At 37.6% G+C, this 23,019-nt stretch overlaps 1 protein-coding gene across 4 annotated transcripts in view; it reads right to left on the reverse strand.

Moving 5' to 3' along the window:
* Nucleotides 1–23,019, reverse strand: part of COL14A1 (collagen type XIV alpha 1 chain) — a 237,272-nt gene that overhangs the window by 65,679 nt on the left and 148,574 nt on the right. For all 4 annotated transcript variants that reach the window (NM_001445065.1, XM_005662880.4, XM_021090550.2 and 1 more), the window contains 3 exon segments: nt 475–528; nt 11,692–11,778; nt 14,394–14,471. In NM_001445065.1, the coding sequence (NP_001431994.1) occupies nt 475–528; nt 11,692–11,778; nt 14,394–14,471 (219 nt within the window).

A 23,019-nucleotide genomic window follows, 5' to 3' on the forward strand; every position in this document is an offset into this window, starting at 1 on the left:
GGTCAAATGGGAGCTATAGCTGCCGGCCTATGCCACAGCCACAGCAACGCAGGATCCAGGATGCGAGCCTCATCTGTGACCTATACCACAGTTCATGGCAACAATGGATCCTTAACCCACTGGGCGAGGCCAGGGATCAAACCTGCATCCTCATGGGTGCTAGTCAGATTCGTTAACCACTGAGCCACGAGGGGAACTCTGTCCCATGATACATCTTTGTTGCAGACATGGCAAAAGAAGAATGTATAAAAGCAAGAACTACTTCACTTGGAACAGTTCTGACATTCTATTTCTGACCCAAGAATCCTTTCTTTTGACTAAGTAATTTTTTGATGAAAACTCACAAGCTTGTGAGAATAATGGAAAAGACTTCGACGTAATATTCATAAAAGTACAAGGAACTTTCGATTGCAAAGGGCAAATATTACCTAACTCTGAAATCATGTTCTAGTTAGTGATGTCATAGCACCTTACCTTTGGGCCGGGTTCACCTCGTTGCCCCTTTGGTCCTCGGAGTCCTGGACCACCCTGGCAAACAGATGTTAAGTATTAGCACACAGACAAATCCGAAAGCAACATGTTTCATTAATTTTCCTCAGTAATATGGATTATGTAACTCTTATTTTGTATAAAAGCCAACACATTGTGTAATGGTACGTGTTCATCACAATCCTTGACTGGAAATCTGTCCCCCAGACTCACCTCTCCCTGCTGATGATTTCATAGTTTAAGCAAACTTTCTATGCCAACTCCCTTTAAATTAAAAAAAAAAAAAAAAACCCTACAGGATCTTTTGAGTGTGTAAGACTCCCACTATTAATGGAGGCAAATAATAAAAATGGACTGTTAATCTCAAATTGTGTATTCCTATACCTGGATTTAAGATTAAATTATTTAAGTAAATTGTAAAAAGCATATAAAAATGGGAACAATTTAATTTTATTTACACCGCAAAAAGCTAATTCGATTAGTGCTTCTGAAACTTCAGTTATTTGCATTTCCCCTCAAGATTTCTGTCACAGTAATGCATCACCTGCACTATTATTTCATAACATTTTCTTTATATATGTACATACATAATAAATATGTCTATATGCGTGTATATGTATCTTAGCAAACATTGTTTGTATATGTGTGTATTCACATATGCATATACACTCCTCATGTTTTAATTGACTCACTATTTCACTTAAATAAATGTATTTTAAAAGTAAATATTACAGCACAAATGAACCTTTCCCCAGAAAAGAAACTCATGGATTTGGAGAACTTGTGGTTGCCAGAGGGGAGGGGGAGAGAATGGGATGGACTGGGAGTCTGTGGTTAATAGATGCAAACCATTGCATTTGTCGTGGATAAGCAATGAGATCCTGCTGTACAGCAAAGGGAACTATATCTAGTCACTTGCGATGGGACGTGATAGAGGATAATGTGAGAAAAAGAATACATATATGTGTGTGACTGGGTCACTTTGCTGTACAGTAGAAATTGACAGGATACTGTAGACCAAATATAATGGAAAAAATGAAAATTATTTAAAATTTTAAAAAGTAAATACTATAGTACTAGAGATGGAAAAATACATTACTTACTAGGAATGTAAGGTAAACCTAAAAATATACTATAAATGAGGTTAGTAAATTTAGCTAGATTTTGTTCCTAGTGACATCTGTGAGCAACAGGTTTGCTCTTGGTTAAAAAGGGACATGTGTAGGTATCAGAAGGGTTATATGGGCACCAGACAGAATACTTTTTTCACCTGAGCCGAAGGATGAACAGATCATTGAAAATGGAATAGATTTCTCACTATGCGATTCCAGTTTATTTCCTGCAATGTCCCTGACTGCTGAACATCCTTTTGTGTGCCATCAGCAAAACACCTGCATCACTGGGAAAAAGGCTGGCTTAGGTGGTCTATAAGGTTTCTTCCAGTTTGTTTTAACAAGTCAAATTCACTTCCCTCCCCAATTTCCACTGATTTCTTATCTTCCAGACTTTAAAAATACAATTATAAAAAGGCATTTTATGTATGTAGACATGTATCTATAGAAAATATCATCTATAATATTTGTGGGGTATAAGTTGATGTATACAGATTGCATTTACGATATCCTACTTTTTATATATCGGGTTTTTAAATTTAATATGTTTTAGAGATTTTTCTATGACAAAACATATGGATCTGTGTGGATGTAACTTAGTTGCATAGTTGTCTGAATCCTGAATTCAGGATTGATAATTTATTAACTATTAATATTAGTAAATATTAATAAATTTAAAATAATGGTATCATTATTTAATTTAAATTATTTAATTTAATAATTAATTAATTTAATTGAACAATACATTTAAATATAATTTAAATAATATTAATAAATATTAATATAAATATTACTTCAGGATCCTGGATTAATAATTTATTTACACATTCTTGTGTTTTTGAAAATGCGGGAGTTTTCCCCATAATTTTTTGCTGTCTAAACAAAAATACAGTTAACATCCTTATACATCCCCTAAATATAAACTTTAATATTTAGGTACAAATGTTAATATTTAAGATATCAACACGTAGAATTTTAAATAAAATTTAATAGATAGGCAGATATATTGTCAAACGGTGCTCCAAAAAAGTGTCAGTTGATTCAACCGATAAAAGTTTAAGAGGGTCCCTATTTGACTTGATATTGTCAAGCCTTACATTTTTATAAACCTGATTGGTAAAAACACCACCTTACCCCTATTCTAATTTTTATTTCCCTTAAAAGTACTGTGATTGAGCATCTCTACATACAACATTTGTCCATTTGAACTTTATCTCAATATAACTACCAATTTATAAACCTCACTCACTTTGCTATAGGGTGACAAGTCTTTTTCTCTTTAATGTGCAGCAATTCTTCATATATTTGGATACTACTTCTTTAACTGTAATAGATGATGCAAATATTTTCCCCCAGTGTGGTAGGCACTGTTGCTTGGCTGTCAAAGAGTCTTTCCTGACTCCTTTCTCCACTTTATTTTTCCTACTTAAATAGACAGAGATTTGCTTTTCCAGTTCCTTTGCAACCAGGAATAGGCAATGTTAACCGGTTTGGGCCCATCTGATCAAGAAGCCACAAGCCTGGGGAAAGCAAATTTGAAGCTGGAACAAGCCTGGGTCCTTGCTAATGCTGTTAAACAACCACATCTGCCTTAGGACCATCTACTTCTATGTCTTTTGTTGAGCAAACAGTGAATGTCCAAATATCCCAATAGTTTATACTATTGTTTTAGTCAAATTTTCTGTTTCTTGCAACAAGCCCAATGCAACCCAATTAACATACCCATTTTGACAGACCTCTTTAATTTTGTTTGTTCATCTTGGAGTTCCCATTGTGGCTCAGCAGGTTACAAGCCCACCTAGTATTCATGAGGAAGCGGGTTCGATACCTGGCTTCACTCAGTGGGTTAAGGATCTGGTGTTGCCATGAGCTGTGGTGTAGGTCGCAGATGTGGCTCAGATCTTGCATTGCTGTGGCTGTTGTAGGCCAGCAGCTGCAGCTCCAGTTCGACTCCTGGCCTGAGAACTTTCATATGCTGCAGGTACAGCCCTAAAAAGGAAAAAAAAAAAAAGAAAAAAATTTGATGGCTCATCTTAAAAATTGGTTTGTAACTGAGGGTTTTGAAGGTTTGTCCAAATGTGGCTATTTGGATCACAAATATTCATGCCCAAGGTACTATGCCTAAAATCCAGAAACCTTTTTATACTTCAAACTTATTTTTCACCTTATCCCTAACCCTTACCATGGACCAGATGACAAGAATTCCATACATGCTTGTGGATGTAAATTTCCCACCCTTTTAATAAGAAAGGGTTAGTTTAGGCAAACGGAATATGGCTCTTTTACCCATGCCTTCCTACAGCTCTTGTAGAGTTTTATTGGCACATAATACCACTGTGTAAATTATGAATGAGAAAATAATCACAGCTATGTTAAATCATCAGACAAGGTTTATTACATATTGTCTGGGATATGATTTCCTTCTTTTTATTGGCTACGGCCACAGCATGAGGAAGTTCCCAGGTCAGGGATTGAACCTGCACCAGAGCTGTAACCAGAGCCACAGCAGTGACAATGCCAGATCCCTAACCTGTTAAGCTATTGGGAAACTCCTGTGATACTATTTCTTAGTCTATTATACTTTAAATATTTGAAAAATGTCAATAGTTTTTTTTTTTTTCCCCTATTTTGCCTAGTTTTTCTCTCCAAGTCAAGGCTCAACCCTTCTCTTTCACTTCTCTGCAGCTTTTTAAAAAATTTTTTTCTCATTACAGAGTTTGATGTGTAGGTCATAGGTAAATATTTTATAACTTATTCCAGCAGCACTGTAGATGAGAAAACTTGAAAACCCTCCAGCTGAAAAAGCTTATTAATGTTGTTTAAAGTAACATGAACATTATGCTAATTAAGAACTGAATCCTTAAGTACCAGGAACGAAGAAGAAAGAGCAAACCAGAGTGGTGGGCGTGTGCACTGAGGCTGCCCTGGGGGAGAATGGGGGAGATGGGGAGTTTGCAACAAAGCATGTATTCTGTAGCCCACACAAGGCAGCAAAATGAGAACTCGGTCCTATGACAGGTGGGGGAACAGTAAAATATGAAACATCCTTTAAAGCGGAGGAACTTGAAAGACAGGAGACCCACTAGCAAGCGGAGGATCAGGATGCTGTTTCTGCTTTAGCTAAGGGAGGAATAGAAAACATCTCCACTAAGAAATACTACTCGGAAGCGGATTCTCATATAATCTAGGGACCAGAATTTATGGGCCGTGGAGGTCAAACAAAACTCCAAAGTCAAACTTCTAAGGTGCTATATCTATATACCCAGGAGCTTAGCAGAAGCAGACATATATTCTCTGGGAAAAATACAGCTCAAACACGAGCTCAAAATATTCCCAGGAATAAAGTTTCAAGCAATGCAAAATCAAATATACACCAAAAATAATCACAAAATACCTGTGGAAATAAGACAGCATGAGTAAAATTAGCAACAAAACAAAGGGCAGAATCAGAACCACATACACTGCAGATATTGAAAGGATCAGATAAAGAATGTGAACCAGGAGTTCCTGTCGTGGCACAGCAGAAACGAATTCGACTAGTAACCATGAGGTTGCAGGTTTGATCCTTGGCCTTGCTCAGTGATTTAAGGATCTGGTGTTACTGTGAGCTGTGGTGTAGGTCTCAGACACGGCTCCGATTTGGCGTTGCTGTGGCTGTGGCTGTGGCTGGCAGCTATAGCTCCAATTGGACAACTAGCCTGGGAACCTCCATTTGCTACGGAAGTGGCCCTAAAAAGCAAAAAAAAAAAAAAAAAAAAAAAAAAAAAGAATGTGAACCACACTGGATATATTTAAAGAAACAATAGTTGGAAAGTGTTACAAAAAAAGAAGAGACTATACAAATGACCAGAAAGTGCATAACTTCTAAATATACTAAATATAATAATCAAAGTCAGAAACACAACGGGTAGGTTAAATAGCATATTAAACATGGCTACACATGGAGTACACCAGAAAATAATCTTGAAGACACTACACAGAATAAAGCCTGGAGACACAAGTAGAAAATAAATAAGAGGTTAAGAAGACAGAGTAAAATTAGAAATTATCATGAACATCTAGTCGGAATCTCAGCAAAACAGAGAGGCAATATTCAAAGAGATAATAACTAAGAAAACTCTAAATGTAATGAGAAACACTAGTTTTTAAATCCATGAATCTCCAAATTTTCCAAGACAGCAAAACAAAAACAACATAAAAATCCACACTAGAACATACAATAGTGAAACTTGAAGTAACTAAAGACAAAGGAATCTTGAAAGAAACCAAGGGAGAAAATATTTCACACAGAAGAATAGCTTTTCGACTGACAGTTTCTTTTTCTTTTTTTGTCTGTTCTAAGGCTGCACTCGCAGCACATGGAGGTTCCCAGGCTAGGGGTCTAATCGGAGCTGTAGCCGCCAGCCTACGCCAGAGCCACAGCCACATGGGATCCAAGCCGCAGCTGCAACCTACACCCCAGCTCACGGCAATGCGGGATCCTTAACCCACTGAGCAAGGCCAGGGATCGAACCTGCAACCTCATGGTTCCTAGTTGGATTCATTAACCACTGAGCCACGACGGAGCTCCTTGACTGGCAGTATCTATGGCAACAGTGAAAGTTACAAAACAGTGTAACCACACCTACAAAGTACTCAGAGAAAATAACTGTTAATCTAGAACTATACTCCCACTTTATTAATTTGGACAGTTGTCTGACTGATTTAATTGAGAGCAATATTAAAATTTTAAGCAAGGTAGGAGGTTTCTTATTCTCTTTATTAAAACCTGACCTGGAGTTCTCCCATGGCACAGCAGGTTAAGGATCGGCATTGTCACTGCAGTGGCTTAGGTTGTTGCTGTGGCACAAGTTCGATCCCTAGCCATGGGAATTTCCACATGCTGCTGGTGTGGCCAAAGACAAACAAACAAACAAACAAACAAACAAATCCCTGAGCTGATCCAGTGTAGCAGAGGAGTTTTCCCATGTAAGACAGTGTGATACCTCAGCGGCTTGCATCTTATTGCTGTGCACAAGGCCATTGCTTATCAAAGTGAATTCACTACTGTATGTTCCCTTTCTAGTCTGTTGAGAAGGATGAACATGATTAAGGAGGGCATCTGGTTTTCATTTAAGAACAAAATCCAGTGAGTTCCCGTTGTGGCTGCGTGGTTAATGAATCCGACTAGGAACCATGAGGTTGTGGGTTGGATTCCTGGTCTTGCTCAGTGGGTTAAGGATCCAGCATTGCCGTGAGCCGGGGTGTAGGTTGCAGACACGGCTCAGATCCTGAGTTGTTGTGGCTCTGGCATAGGCCAGCGGCTGCAGCTCCAATTAGACCCCTAGCCTGGGAACCTTTTTAGGTGTGGCCCTAAAAAGACAAAACAAACAAACAAACAAACAAGAACAACATCCAGGATAATTGCATATACCTTCTCTCTCACTGGCCAGAACTTAGTCAAATGTCATATTTACTTGCATAGATGTTAAGAAATCAAGTCTCTAGCTGAATGGCCATGCACTTGGCTAAAACTCAGGGGAGTCTACTATTAAAAAGAAGCAGTGGCAATGAATTTGGAGGGGGCAATTAGCGATCTCTGTAACAACAATCAAAGTTATCTTTTCATAACATGGGAGAGAAAAGCATTTTCAGGTGGACAAAAACTGAAAATTTACTATCAACAATCTCTCATTAAAGGAACATCTGGGAGTTCCCGTCGTGGCGCAGTGGTTAACAAATCCGACTAGGAACCATGAGGTTGCGGGTTCGGTCCCTGCCCTTGCTCAGTGGGTTAACGATCCGGCGTTGCCGTGAGCTGTGGTGTAGGTCGCAGACGCGGCTCGGATCCCGCGTTGCTGTGGCTCTGGCGTAGGCCGGTGGCTACAGCTCCGATTCGACCCCTAGCCTGGGAATCTCCATATGCCGCGGGAGCGGCCCAAAGAAATAGCAACAACAACAACAACAACAAAAAAGACAAAAAAAAAAAAAAAAAAAAAAAAAAAAGGAGCACCTGGAGGATGTGCTTTAGGAAAAATAAAAATGATACCCTGGAGTTCCCGTCGTGGCTCAGTGGTTAATGAATCCAACTGGGAACCATGAGGTGGTGGGTTCGATCCCTGGCCTCGCTCAGTGGGTTAAGGATCCAGTGTTGCCGTGAGCTGTGGTGTAAGTTGCAGACACGGCTCAGATCCTGAGTTGTTGTGGCTCTGGCGCAGGCCAGTGGCTACAGCTCCGATTAGACCCCTAGCCTGGGAATTTCCATATGCCACGGGTGCAGCCCTAGAAAAAGACAAAAAAAAAAAGATACTGAATGATATTGTGAGCAAGTAAACAGCAAATATGTAGGCAAGTCTTAACATACATTAATTAATAACAAGTAATAATGTTAAAATGACTAATTTGTGATGTTAAAAAAGTACTAAAATATTGTATATAAACAACTTATAAATTATAAAAAGGACAGTCCAAGAGAAAATAATTCCAAGAATTTCATGTTGGTTGAAATAAGCATAGAAATCTTCTTTTCAGACTCTGTCAAGCTAAATATGTCTATTAAAAGTTTAGGTTAACTATTAAAAGGATAAACATAAAGAGCAAAATTTCCAAATTAGTGGAGGGGAGTAAAAGGAAATGTAAATAAAAGCAAAAAGCTGAAGAGTCCAAACGAATAAATAAAACCTCAATCAACCAACACACACAGACACACAGAAGCAAAAGCTGAGGCGACAGATACAGGAATATAAACCTGAATAGGTGAATTGCCACATATAATAGAGTGGACTAAACTCTAAAAAAGACTGTAAAACCAGATTAAAAACAAAATCCTGGCATATGTTCTTTAAAGAGACACATCTATAATATAAAGACACAGAAAGGTTGAAACTAAAAGGATGATGAAAATATACACCAGGAAAATAATCCATAAGAGAGATGCTGACATAGCAAATCACTAGGAAAATAACCATTCTAAATTTTTTGTATGTTATAATACAATTTTGGTATAATACAGAATTACAAACAGAACTGGATAAAAGAGGAGGCGAAAGATAAAGAATTAATGCAGGCAAAGGAGATTCTAAAACACAATTTAGAACTTGATTTACAGAACATTTATATTTAGAATTTTGAACTCCATGATTAGAGACTATTCAGCTAAAGCATACATGGAACATCTGTAAAACTTGACAAAAGGCCACACAACAGATGTTAGAGAATCAACAAATGTCAAAGAATTGGTACTATGCAGACTCTCTTCTGTGATAAAATACCATAAATGAATACATTGATAAGAAAAAGATAAAAATTGCATACACGATTAGAAATTTAAAAAAACACTGCTAAGTAAATCATGGCTGAAAGAAGGGATAAAGACAAATATAAAGGATGATGGCTCACGGAAATATTAAATTTGACTTCAGAATTAAAATTTCCAGACAATATAAATTGCCTCAAACAACAAGCAAGCAAGAGATCTGGAAAAGATGTTTTCGAACCATATCATTAATAAAGGATTAGTGTCTAAAATACATAAAACCACTTACAAATCAGGGAGAAAAAACTGTACAACAAAAACTCAGCAACATTTATAAACAGGTATTTATATAGCAAGAAATCCAAATGGTTCAGAGACAAATGAAAAATAGCCCAACCTCACTAGCAGGGAGAGAAAGTCCTATTTTAAAGAACAATGACATAGATTTTTACAGGCATCAGATAAGCGAAAGCTCTCACATTTGGCAACATCAACAGCCCTGGTTGAGATTCAGGGCAACCTGACCTTTCATTCAGAGTGTGGGGGAGAAGCTATTGCAACAATCACCTTGAAGAGCCATTTGGGTTTTTCTCCATGAAGTTGAAAATGCACCTTCCTTATTCTCCAACAAGTCTGATTCTAAGTGTTCCTGCAAGAAGCACTTAACTCCAGCTTGCAAAGAGACATACAAAGGACGGTCACTGTAAGGATTCCATGGTAGGGGAATACTCCACAGTGATGGGTCGATAAACCCTAGTTTGTATCTTGGAATACCTTTCAGAAGGTGCAACGCATAAACTAAACAATGTGCATTAACCTTGATCAAGTTCAAAGCCATACTTTTGGGTAAAGAAAGCAAGTTGTACAGAGTTGAAAATAAATCTGTTTTTAATTCCCAGCTTAAATACAACTCCTTACGTCTGATTAAAGAGTGAGAAGGTACAAAATACGTCCATACATATTATCGTGTGTATTCTTCACAATACCCATTAAAGGGAGGAGTGCCGTGTAGACATGAGGAAGTGGAGGTTCCTTCATAGTGGTTCCCTAGCTTACCTAGTCTTATGACTTAAATTGAATGCTTTTACTCTTCACTCCACATTTGCTTCTTTGGGATAGAGATTCTTTGTTTAAGAAAAAAAGAGTACTTGGGTTCTATGACCAGAGCTTGAAAGAATGTTCTATGTGCCAGAGATAAAGGAGACACTGCTGGGATATATTCCAGATATATTTAGCAGGTTCTCTTCCTTTTTGTTCAGTTCAGGAAGTGTGGTACTCAAGTGAAGAAAAATTATTTTGGTGGGGCCAACCTAGAGAAAACTTTGATGCTGCAAGCCAGCTTCAGTGAGTGTTCTTCCCCAGAGGATGCTGACTGGACCTGGCCGCCAATGGCAAGCACTGGTCCATGTCTGAATATTTCTCCTGTGAGGTCCAGATTTCTTTATTTGCTCATGCATCATTCTCCCTATTTTCTTTGTGTTTCTGCCTTGATATGTTTGCCATTTCCTAATCACCGACCAGCTATATCATATATAACTTCAAGGAACACTGATCGCTCAGTTAGAAGGTTAAACATAAGTATTGAGACATATTGGGAGTTCCTGTTGTGGCTCAGCAGTAACAATCCCAATTAGTATCCATAAGGATGTGGGTTCGATCCCAGGCCTTGCTCAGTGCGTTAAGGATCTGGTGTTATCGTTAGCTGAGATATAGGTGGCAGACTCGGCTTGGATCCCACATTGCCATGGCTGTGGCTGTGGCCGATAGCTATAGCTCTAATTCGAACCCTGGCTTGGGAACTTCCATATGCTGCAGGTGTGGCCCTGAAAAGAACAAAAAAAAAAAAAAAAAAAAAAAAGAGAGAGAGAGAGAGAGAGAGAGACATTATAAAAGATTCATCACGGTAAATCAAAGATCCAGAGAGTGCCATTATATACATCTTATATTTTTAAAATTGTTTTCTTCCCTAAAGGGTGTAAGACAGGCTCAAGGTTGTATTATACATCATGGGGAATATAGTCCATACTTAAATATAAATGGAAAGTAAGCTTCAAAATTGTATAAAAAATTTAAATAACTTTAAAAGACCTATTTGCAGAGAAACTTAGCTACCATCTGTGCTAAGAATTTTAAATGTCTTCTTTGAGTGGAACACGATGTAAAATAGGATGATTTTGCAAATTAACAACAAACACCACCTTCATGTTCATGCAGAATTATGTAGTATTTGACCACATAAAAAAAGGTTGTGTTTATTTTTAACATTGATCATACATACATATATGAATCTATATATACATATAATGTTTATTTAAAAAATGTTTTCTTTCTCTCTCTCTCGTTCCCTCTCTCCCTTCTTTCCTCCTTCCTCTCTCTCTCTCTTTCTCTCTCTTCTGTTTTCTGTAGGAATTTCCAGTCAGTATGGACAACTTCACGCTCACATAGAGGATTTTCCCCAGTGATGCTGAAACCCTCCTTTCATAGATCAATGTTGATACAGAGTTGGTAGAGAGCATATACACAAACCTTCTGAGGACAAGCACAGGGCCAGTGTCTGAAACATCCGCACTGCCAATAAACCACAGCACTTCAAAGGGAAGATTCTGAACATACAGCACCAGGAGACACAGTATGGCACAGTAGTTAAGGGCATCATTTATAGGAGCCACGGAGACCTAGATTTGAAGAGCAGCTCCTTCTAACTGTGTTCTTCAGAGAAGTGACTTGACCTCTCTGTCCTTCAGGTTACTCATGGGATTACGTGAGCAAGTGTGGTGGGCACATATTATTCAGGCAACAAGTGATAGCTGTAAACATTATTAAAGAACATTTAAGCCCAAACTAGGCAAGACTTACTGGTGGGCCTGCTGGTCCCAAAGCTCCTTTATTGATTTCAGAACAGGAGCAGGAATGTGGAAGCTCTGGACAGGTCTCCTCATCTCTCTGAGAAGAAAAAGAAATAGCATAACTGTTAATAAGATGGTCTATACACATGGCTCAGCGGGTTAAGAATCCAGTGTTATCTCTACTGTGGCTCGGGTCACTGATGTGGCATGGGAATTTCCCTGGCCTGGGAATTCTGCAGGCCAAAAAAAACCATAACAAAAAACCAAAACCAAAAAAAAAAAAAAAAAAAAACCATGGCTTTAGGGACTTGATACAGACTTCAGGATACTTAAAACAATTCTTAGGCAATCATTAGTCTGGAAAGGCAGAGAATATTCTCTTCTGCCCACAAAATCTTTTCTTTAAAGAAACAATGAATGGGTGTCTAGTGAGACACTGATCATCATCATTATCAAAGGATGCTGATGAAACCAGGATAGGAATCCAGATGAAACAAGCAAAGCAGAAGTGGGTAGAAAAAAAAAATCTGGGTACTGTTTAATTTGGTTGGAGAAGTAGGACTCTACGAACTAAAGGTCCTGAAAACTTTCTTTGGGTTACAACATTTTTCCATTTCAAAGGATCAAAGAAAACTTGTTGGAAGAGTCCATCAAAACAACTGCATCTTCACCAAAAACAGATAAACAAAAACCAATGCTTAAACATATCATCAGTTCCCTGCAACAATCTTACCTACGGCTCACATTCTCTGGCTGAAAATAAGGGAAAAATCACAGTCTCCATCTAAAGCTTTGGGATAGGAGGTCATTTCCTCTTGGAAAACTGTGCTGCCCGGTGACATGACAAAATAGATTATGACTGTCCCGCTGAATGTATCTGAATGAGTTACCGGAATGTAGAGGAAGACAAAGCACCTGCTAAGAGCTTTTGCATGATTTGTGAATATCTCATTTGGAATAGCAGCCAAAGAGGAGTCGGTCCTGGGATAAAAAACCAGGAACTTCAAAGGGTTCATCAGTCCCTTTGGATAGAGAGACTGTGAGCTTCATTTTTTAGTACTTTGGGGGAAAAGCAAAGTTGGAGCTGAAAAGAGCACAGATGATAATTAAATGATCAAGTTGAAAATAATCTCAGTCTCTGCAATATTCACAACAGAACCCCCTACCCCACCCCCCTGCAAATTAGAGCAAAGAGCCTTTGTATGCTTTTCTCTAAAGGCTGGACAACCGTCAAAAGTTACAGGCAAAAGCCGGGCTAAGGTATCTGGCCTGATATCTTGGGCAGCAGGAGTGAAATACAAAAAGTATCCTGAAAGAGCCCCCAAATTCAGCTGACTGCAGCCCTCCTGTGACCGAGATGCCCTCAGTAAAGGTTCTGCCATTGCTGTTGATTGTGTCTCCATCCATGTCTTTCTACCATGGAATTTACCACTTTTAGTGACAGAAATAAAAAGGAAAGTCTGTCCCAGGGGACATGGTGATCCCATTTTGCTTGACGAAGTGTAGGATTCTGAGTGTTTCCCCTTCCCTTGCCTTGAAGCATCACAGGGTCTCTGGTTCTATTCCTCCCCAGAGTTTAATGGAAACAGTTTTGATGAAAGAAAGAGTAAGTGGCTTCCTTTTCAAGCTTAGTCACGGTGGATTTACTGCCTACAACAGAGGGGATCTGGTGTCAGATCTTACAAAAGCAAATCTTTTAGACTTGATGAGGTCTTCCTTGTGCCCACTTTCCAGGTGGAATTCTTAAGACATGACGCCTCTTTGGCCATAACAGAGGCAACATTTCAGCTCACAGGTCATAAAGATCCTTTAGATATGAATCTGTTTATATGTATACAGGTATAATCCCTATGAATTACACTTGGTATTAATAATGAGAAGAGGTTTGTTTTTCTAGCATCATTGCATAGGTTATATAGATAATGACTGATTCCCAAACTGTGTGGGAAAATGGCCTGGGGCACCACAGCAAATTCACAAGGGCACACTGGGTGTTTAAAAAAATCAAGAGAAATAGTTATATGAAGCACCCCTCCGACTTGGTATGAACGACTAGCTCAAGGTAATGCACAGTTTCAACACTAGATTTTGAAACACTATTTTTTGGTGATGTCATATATTTGCAAATCCGATGTTTCAGCAGTCGCTATGAAGGATAGCAAATACCAGGGGGAAAAAATCAATATGGAAGAAGAAGTGAGGCTGGTGATGTCAGATTAGAGTCTAAGATATGAGAAATTGTGCATTCTCAGTAGATATCCACATCCCATTATAAGTAGTTAGGGTTATTTAAAAATAAAAGAAGTATGTTATTTAAAATTTTTGATGTATATATATTACTTTTTTCTTCCTGGGTTGTTAGGATATAAAGACTTATGAAGATGTTCAGACCTAATGATCTCATACATGGCTCACAGGTGCCATGAAAAAAATTATTGTGACACTGAAGACTTTGTGAACCAGGAAGTTTGGGAACACCTGGACTCTGTGTAGACGGCACTCCATGGAGCTTGTGCAGGTCCCTCTGCGAAGGTCAGTGTGTCCTGTTGATTCCAGACACACCTCCTTAATGTTTTTCTAATTTTCATCATCACCACAATGAATTACCTCTACCTTCGTGTTTGTGAAACATTTCATTTTCTGGGAAAATTAAATATAACTTTCGAAAATTTCATGGAAGAACAGACCAAATAATAAAGGAAGTATTCTTACCAGGCCAGGAAGTTCACAGCATTTGTCTTTATTGGCCCATGAGGTGGAACAAACAATATCAAACATTTGTAACTGGAACTGCAATTTCAAGAGAGAATTGTCATTCAATAAAAAGATCTATAGACACATTGTGTTTGTAATTATAATGATTTCATAGTATATATGACATAACAGAATGCCAATACATTTATAACATAGTATTACAGTGGGTAAATAAAAAAGTTATTCCAACAATGTCAAGCTAATTTTGTTCCTCAAACACACGGTGATGTAAGGTTTTTGTCAGGAATTACTCCATCCAACCATTCAAACTCCCTTATTTATCAAAACTTCCCCCTCCCATCTTTACACCTAAAAACTTAGCACCTCTGTTGAAATCTCCCTGTCCTACCCATAACAGTTTACCTCTGTAACCCCACAACGCTCCATATGTCTTTTACAGCATATCTCCCACCATATAGTATCATTATTTATATCTTCTTCTTCTTACTGGGAGCTTGTCCAAAGACATAGAACCATTTATGCATCTTTGTGCCCCTTATCATAAATGTGGCGCATAGTAGGTATGCCTGAAGGCTTGTTGAATTAATACTGATTTCCATTATTCATATGTACACTTGGCAACTTTTTCTTTAGTGTATACTGCAAGCCAGATACATGTGGACCTTTAGGATATGAAAAGAAACAAAACCAGATCCTGCCTTCAAAGAATTTACAAAGAGTAAGAGACAGACATATAAATACTGTTTAGAATGTGGTAGGTGTCATCAAGGATCACATAGAGTATTGCTGAGAATCTGTGCGAAGTCTATTTTTGTTTAAGCCATTGATCCTGCCATAAATATTTATTCATTTTTATATTTTTTTCCTTTGGCCACACCCACAGCATGTGGAAGTCCCCAGGCCAGGGATCAAACCCACAGCACTGCAATAACCAGAGCCACAGCAGTGACCACACCAGATCCTTAATCTGCTGAGTCAGCTGGGGACTCCACATCATAAAGATTTAGACACTTATGTTGGCAACAACTTAATGTATATTCTGAAATGTTTAGAGACATCTTTACAATAATACTAAGGACTCATACCAGCTTCATGACCAGTCATTTCTAATACTGTATTTCTTCCTGTTTTTTCAAATATTAAAAGTGTCATCAGGAGTTTGGGAATAACAGATGCACACTACTGAATATAAAACAGATAAACATCAAGCACCTCTTTATAGCACAGAGAACTATAATTTTTTTGTAGTAACCCATAATGGAACAGAATCTAAAAAAGAATAGACCTATCTATCTATCTACATATAACTGAATGACTTTGCTATACACCTGACACTAATACTATGTTACAAGTCAACTATACTTCAATTTAAGAAAAAAAAAAGTGTCATCAATTATAGAGCTAGGAGAAGGATGAAATTCTTTTCAGTTTAAATCTGTAACTTGCCTTCAGCAAGTGGTATTTTCAGCAGGAGCTAGAAACTCTTGGTGCCTTATTTTCTCTCAACCCTGTCAAGGGTCCCCTGGATGAAATGAGAATAGCCATGTAGATATTATTATTATTATTTTTTGTCTTTTTGCCATTTCTTGGGCCGCTCCTGTGGCATATGGAGGTTCCCAGGCTAGGGGTCGAATCAGAGCTGTAGCTGCCAGCCTACGCCAGAGCCACAGCAACGCAGGATCCGAGCCGCGTCTGCGACCTACACCACAGCTCACGGCAACGCCAGATCATTAACCCACTGAGCAAGGGCAGGGATCGAACCTGCAACCTCATGGTTCCTAGTCAGATTCGTTAACAACTGCGCCACGATGGGAACTCCCCATGTAGATATTATGACTGAACGAGGTGACTCACATTGCACTAGCATCACAAGAAACCCTGCCCTATCTAACAGTAAGGAAAACGCAGTCAGCCATTCCCTTACTATACCCAGGAAGAACTGCACGTGACTGCAAACATCCCTCCCCAAGCGAGTTTTGCAAGATTAATAAAAATAACCCTTAAAATTTGAAAGCAGATCCATAAATCAAGACATTGTACTTTTCTGGTTTTATATATAACCATTGTGTTGCTTGAAGAAATATGTGCATGGCTCACTAGTCTTTTGTTTCATATTGAAAAAAAAAAAAGTTCCCAAAGGGTATGATATCCACGTCTGCTCAGGGAGACCCTACAACAAAATTATGATCATGAAAAAATCAGGTTTTTATTTATTTATTTATTTAATTTCTTTCTTTCTTTCTTTCTTTTTTTTTTTTTTTTGTCTTTTTGCCTTTTCTAGCCGCTCCCATGGCATATGGAGGTTCCCAGGCTAGGGGTCGAATCAGAGCTATAGCCACCGGCCTATGCCAGAACCACAGCAATGCGGGATCTGAGCCACGTCTGCGACCTACCCCACAGCTCATGGCATCGCCGGATCCTTAACCCACTGAGGGAGGCCAGGGATCGAACCTGCAACCTCATGGTTCCTAGTCAGATTCGTTAACCACTGCGCCACGACGGGAACTCCAAAAAATTAGGTTTTTAAAATGAAAGCATTTTTAAAGAACATGACTGCTGATTTTCATGAACAGCAATAGCAACAAAAATATTTCAAGGAGCATAGGGTTAGGAGGCCATGGAGCTGGACTGCCTGGGTATAATCCACTCACAAGCTACGTCATTTTAAACAAATTATTTAGTGTGTCGGAGTCTCAACTTTCCTCATCCACAAAATTAGTATAATAATAGTAGCTATTAATTAGTCTAATAATAGCAGCCATAACAATAAAATGAGCTCATAAAGGGAAATATTTAGAACAGTTCCTGGAATACAGTTATAAATAATAAATACTATTTTCATGTAACATGTACAAAAGCCCTTTTATTATTGATCTTCAAAATGTAGAAGTATATAATACAGAGGCCAAAACTAGAATCAAAATGAAAGTGAGGCAGTATTGAGGGCAGAAATATAGCAGAAGTTAAGTGTCCACAATAATCAGATCGATTTAAGGCCTTGGCTGAGAAGAATCTTAGCAAATAACAATAGTAGCAATCATCTGTAGAAAAACTTACTGTGTGCCAAGCACTATCCCAGGGAATTTGCTGATATTTAATCTACAAATCACTACTATGAGGTATGATAATAGTAGTATCAACCCCCTTCTCTAAATTAGGACCTGGGATGAAAAAGCCTAAGTAATTTAACAACATGATGAAAGCTGAATTCTGGTTAGAACTTGAACAGTACACTCATTTTCTTGTGGTTTATTTGTCAGTGAAAGAACTTGGTTCTAATGTTTAAAATGTAGATACACCAGCCTGACTTTACCGTGCTATTTGTCTGGGGATGTTTATTAAAGGATCCTATTATGACAGCATTAGATAGATTCAGTTATTCTCTAAGTCATTCATCCATTAAGAAACGTTCCACTTCTGAATAGAGCCCTCAGTGTAAGAACATTTTAGTGAATGGAAAGATTTACTTAAAACAAAGCCCTTTCACTAGTCCCAGGACACACCAGCCTTTCCTGAAATTTTTCAAACATTCACCACCCAATCACCTATAACAGTAGAATGTCTCCATACAAAATCTGACTAGACTTCTTCTGCCCTATTGAGCGCTTACAAGTCCATTTTATTTATTCAAGAGACTGAATACCTACTAAGTGCTGAAAGAGACTAACACTATCATTTAAAGAATGCTTGTGGGCTGTCTTTTCTTTTTCAAGTTAGATGAAGTCAGCAGCCTTTTTTGTGAGAATACAACAAATTTATTCATAATTGTTTTGCATCCGTAATAGTTTAGATTCCTCAGCCTTTATTTAGGCGACTTCTTTTCCATGGGACATTTCTGGGGATTGATTTTGTAAAATCTGGCTTTCATTCCAGAAGCAATTACACACACATTTATACAAATTATGGAGGAAACATTACAGAGATATGTCCAAAGATCTTATATTTGAGTGTCTAAAAATGCAAGATGATGTGGCTCTAAATAAATCATACTTCAAGCAACTAAGGCAAGAGTCAGCCCCTTTTAACTTCTGCAACTTTTTTTCCTTTGTAACTAACTGAACATTATGAAAAAATATATCTGTGTGCAAAAAAAAAAAAAAAGAAACCCTCCCACTTTCACTTTTTATAACCTCTTTCAAGGGAATACTTAGACAATTACAAATGCTCATTTTTCATTACTGGACATTTTTGTCTGGGTGGAGCACAAAAGCCAAGTCATTTGGGGTTCAAATGTTAGCATGAAAATAAGATTAAAGTATTTCCTGGCAGTTGAGTCACTGTGATCTGTGAATGGGAATTAAAATGTACCCCTGGCTCAACCTTCCGCCTGAGACCAGATTTCATTTTTTGAATTTTTCTAGTCTTTTTTTGTTTGTTTGTTTGTTTGTTTTTTGTCTTTTTGTCTTTTTAGGGCTGTGCCTACAGCATATGGAAGTTTCCAGGCTAGGGGTCTAATCGGAGCTGTAGCTGTAGCCACCGGCCTACACCACAGCCACAGCAACTTGGGATCCCAGCCGTGACTGCAACCTACACCATAGCTCACGGCAACGCCAGATCCTTAACCCATGGAGCGAGACCAGGGGTCAAACCCGCAACCTCATGGTTCCCAGTCAGATTCATTAACCATGGAGCCACAACGGGAACTCCCATTTTCTGAATTTTTCTGTCATAACATTTTCAAGCTTATAATTTGAAGTTAACCTGTACTTGAACTTACACAAATATCTAGAAGAGCTCTACACTGCCCCAAAACACAAGAGAAAGAGGCCTAGGGACCTAGACCAACTTCTGCTTTTAACTTAGGGTGTACCTTTTACTGACTTCACCTCGAAACTAAGACTTACTAAATGTTTACCACTTGTCAGCTATTGAACATGGTGTTTTTACTTGCTCTCAGTCCACTTACTGAATATATGGGAAATTATGACGGCACTAATTCAATCAGGAGCAACAGCTGTTGTACTTGGCAGTAATTAGAATGTTGAGGGGTAGACACGTTTGGGGGGAACATTTTGGTCATGTTGATTTCAAGGTTATAATTCAAATAATGGTGAGTATTTGAACTTGCCAGTGTGTAGGCAGGGCACACGGTCACTGTTACAGACCAGATTCCCTCCTCTGCCTTAGTTTCTGCCATAATCGGTCTGACCCAAATGGAGAACAGACTTGTGGTTGACAAAGGCAGGGACTGGGAGTTTGGCGTTAGTAGATACAAACTTCCATTTAGAATGCATAAGCAATGAGGTCCAATCATATAGCACAGGAAACTATATCTAGTCTCTTGGGATAGACCATGATGTAAGATAATATAAGAAAGGGAATGTATATATGTGTGTGTGTGTGTGAGAATATATATATATATATATATATATATATATATATATATATATATTCTTCTGGTCACTTTGGTGTACAGAAGAAACTGGCATAACATTGTAAATCAACTGTACCTTAATAAATTTAAAGAAAAATTTTAAAAAATCAGTATGACCCAGTGGAAGAGAGCTCAGAATGGAAAGCAGGCAACCATACTCAGTTCAAACAGAGTCTAATAACTCACTTTCTTCACTTTTGAAAGGGGGTCCATCCTTAATTTCTTCAAGTCTCAGTTTCTGCTTGTCTAAAATGGGGATAATATAAGTATCTCTTCCTAGGAGGACTGAATAAAATAATCTCAGAAAGGTACACACTGCCTAGTCTATAGAAGGCATGCAATAAATATTAGCCTCTATCATCATTTTAGGGATTAAAAGTACAATTCATGTGAAAACAATCATTTTCTTGCTATTTAAAAACATTTGTTTCTATAGGATCATTAACTAGTTTACTGTTGATCCCTAGTGAAAGGTTTAACTCACTGAATAAAATTACTGATAACTCCGTAACATAACTTGTATCTGTCTTTATTTACACAACAAAGGGCTAAACAAATGTCAACTAGATAATCATCAAAGTGTTAGATTTGAAAAGGTGGAAAAAAGATACTAAGGAACAGGACTGATGCCAGAATTTCAAAATTTTTCTAGAATCATCTCTGACCAGCATTATGTCATTGGCTATCAAAAAAAAAAAAAAAAAAAGTAGAAGAAACTTAGGAGAAAGAAGATTGGAAAGGAGAAGCATAGTTACTAAATTAATTCTCACGGGTGTTTTGACAGCTAAGTTAAGCCTGCTTATTAATTTGCCCCACTTGGGATTTTTGCTGGTTGTAAAATTTTGCATTTCTGAATTTAAGTTGTTTTTATTGCAGATATAAGTGATTTCAATACAGCAGTTACTGTATCCCTAAATCCATTAATCTCTCCTCTACTCAACTTTGCTTTTAATAGACCATAGTCTTTTTAGACTGAAAATTCAGAGGTTTTCCATCACCTGGCATTTTTTGGAATCACTGCTAAATTTTCCAGGGAATGCTGAACTATACACCACACATCTTTCTTATACGATAATTACTCCTCCGAGAATAACCCCAAACATGTACATTATGCATTCATTCCCTTTTGCTGGGTATTAAAGTACCTATGAATATCAAGATTATTTTCACCATCTGTGATTTCTAAATTGGAAGTTGAAGACAGCAGCTTCTCTCTTGCTTTGTATTGAAACAAGTAATAACCCAAAAGAGCAAGTGAGTTTTCAATCACATTCTTGAGATCTAATCTAATAGCATCCATTTCAACATAATCAAATTCCTCAATAAGTGGGTAGACTGAAAATCTATTTAGTAATCCTTTGTAGACTTCTGGATTCTAACAAAAGCCACAACTTTTTTCCTACTAGCCTTACAAAGAACTCTTTAATTACTGACTTCTATAAATTCCCCTTTGTCCTTTACTGGGTGGAAGTTACCATAGAGGGTGCTCTGTTTAATTGCTTTTCTTTCATGTTCAATAGGAAAGATTTATTACCGGTAGGCCTGAAATCTATGGTCATTTTTGCTTTCAGAAATAAATTTTTAGTATTTAATTGGTCATTATTTGAGTAAAATTACTATATACAGTGCAATTTGAAACACAATTATTGTAACTGTAATGATAAAACTGTAGTTGTAAAATAAATTCTAATTAGCATGATATATATTAGTGGACTGTTGTCAATACCATACGTGGAATATGATATATATGAAACCTTTTTGAAAAGACATGATGCCTGTGAAATCAGATTGTTATGATCATTATACAACTACAGATGTGATAAATTCATTTGAGTAATTAAAAAATGATGCAATTCAAATAGACGACTTTCTGTTTAATTTCTATTGAGTATTTTTTGAGAACTTAGTCTATTCATATGAATATATTAGATACTGTGATGTAGGGTAGAAGAAGGTGATTGCAAATAAAGACCATAACATGCTTTCTATTTCAAGGGATTTATACTCTGGCTAGAGAGGTGAAATGCAGATAGATGAAAGAGCGAGAAGAAATATATTTCTACAAATAATCAAGTTTTAAGCAAGTACTAGAGGTTTAGAAAAAGCGAGATGAAAAAGTGTTGTTGACATCCTTCAATAATAATAGCTGCCTTTCACTGAATGCCTACTAAATGTCAGAGATTTTATGTATAAAATTAAAGAATAACAATACTACTAAAGTGATATGGGCCATAAGCTCATACACCTGAATGCGTGTTTCTCTTTCTTGAGTGTTCATTCATCCATCTGAGCATCCCTCTACATACATCCACTTATCCATACAAGGTATTCTTAGTTTGCCATTTCTAGAGCCTTATAAATTCTGGAGTGTATGGAACATATAAAAGTATGTTCCATGAAGCAGATGGTAGTATGTTTCTTAGCCTGAAATACCACACATTAAGAGGCGATAACTTCTCAATATAATAAACATTCTTAAAAGTCTCTTACCACAACTGAAAACAAAAGAGCCTCCCATAGCTGTCATATTCTCTCTTTCCAATAAGCTAATCCACAGTTCTCCAAAGGAAAGTAGAAACAAAAGGGCTTTTAAAGATATGTCAAAGCTAGATATTAAACTAATTAGCACAGTCTATCAAGATCTGAAAGCATCAATGTTCCCCTACTGTACACAAGGATTTTATTTCCATTATTACCACAAAGAAAAATGCTATGAAATTGCAAAGTGTCCCAAAGTAAGTTCCTTTACCACTCTGGGACTGCTTTCTGGTGTATAAAGTAAACAGATTATGCTAGAGAGCAGGGGAATTAGAACTGTGTTCCCTGAAGCTCGCTTAGGGACCACCAGAGGGTGGGGACACAAGCTACCCTCTTCTGCTCAATCAACATGAGTGTGTTTTCATCATATTCATCATTTATTTGATATACTAGAAGATTTCATTTGTATTAAGTGATTTCAGCTTTGAAAGACTTTGAGCTCCACCAGGTCCTTATAAAATCCCATAGAGCTAGCTAGTTCTATAGACCTATGAAAGCATAAGACAAGAATAGCAAGTCACAATTAATTTGATTATTCTGTTGCACAGAAGAGAAATGTAGATCTGAATACTGGGGATTGCTTAAAGAATAAAATTCCTTCCAGGCTAATAGGTTCTAATTATAGAATGACTCAAATTTCACAATGTTGCTAATTAGCTGTGAATGTGTGGTGTTAAAACAAAAGCTTGTGTACACTACTCTTTTTTGTGG

Source organism: Sus scrofa, chromosome 4, assembly GCF_054392235.1.
Source record: "Sus scrofa isolate SSC_HxYL_T2T_F1_AM1 chromosome 4, Sscrofa_HxYL_maternal_Yorkshire_Landrace_v2.0, whole genome shotgun sequence".
Lineage (NCBI taxonomy): Eukaryota > Metazoa > Chordata > Mammalia > Artiodactyla > Suidae > Sus > Sus scrofa.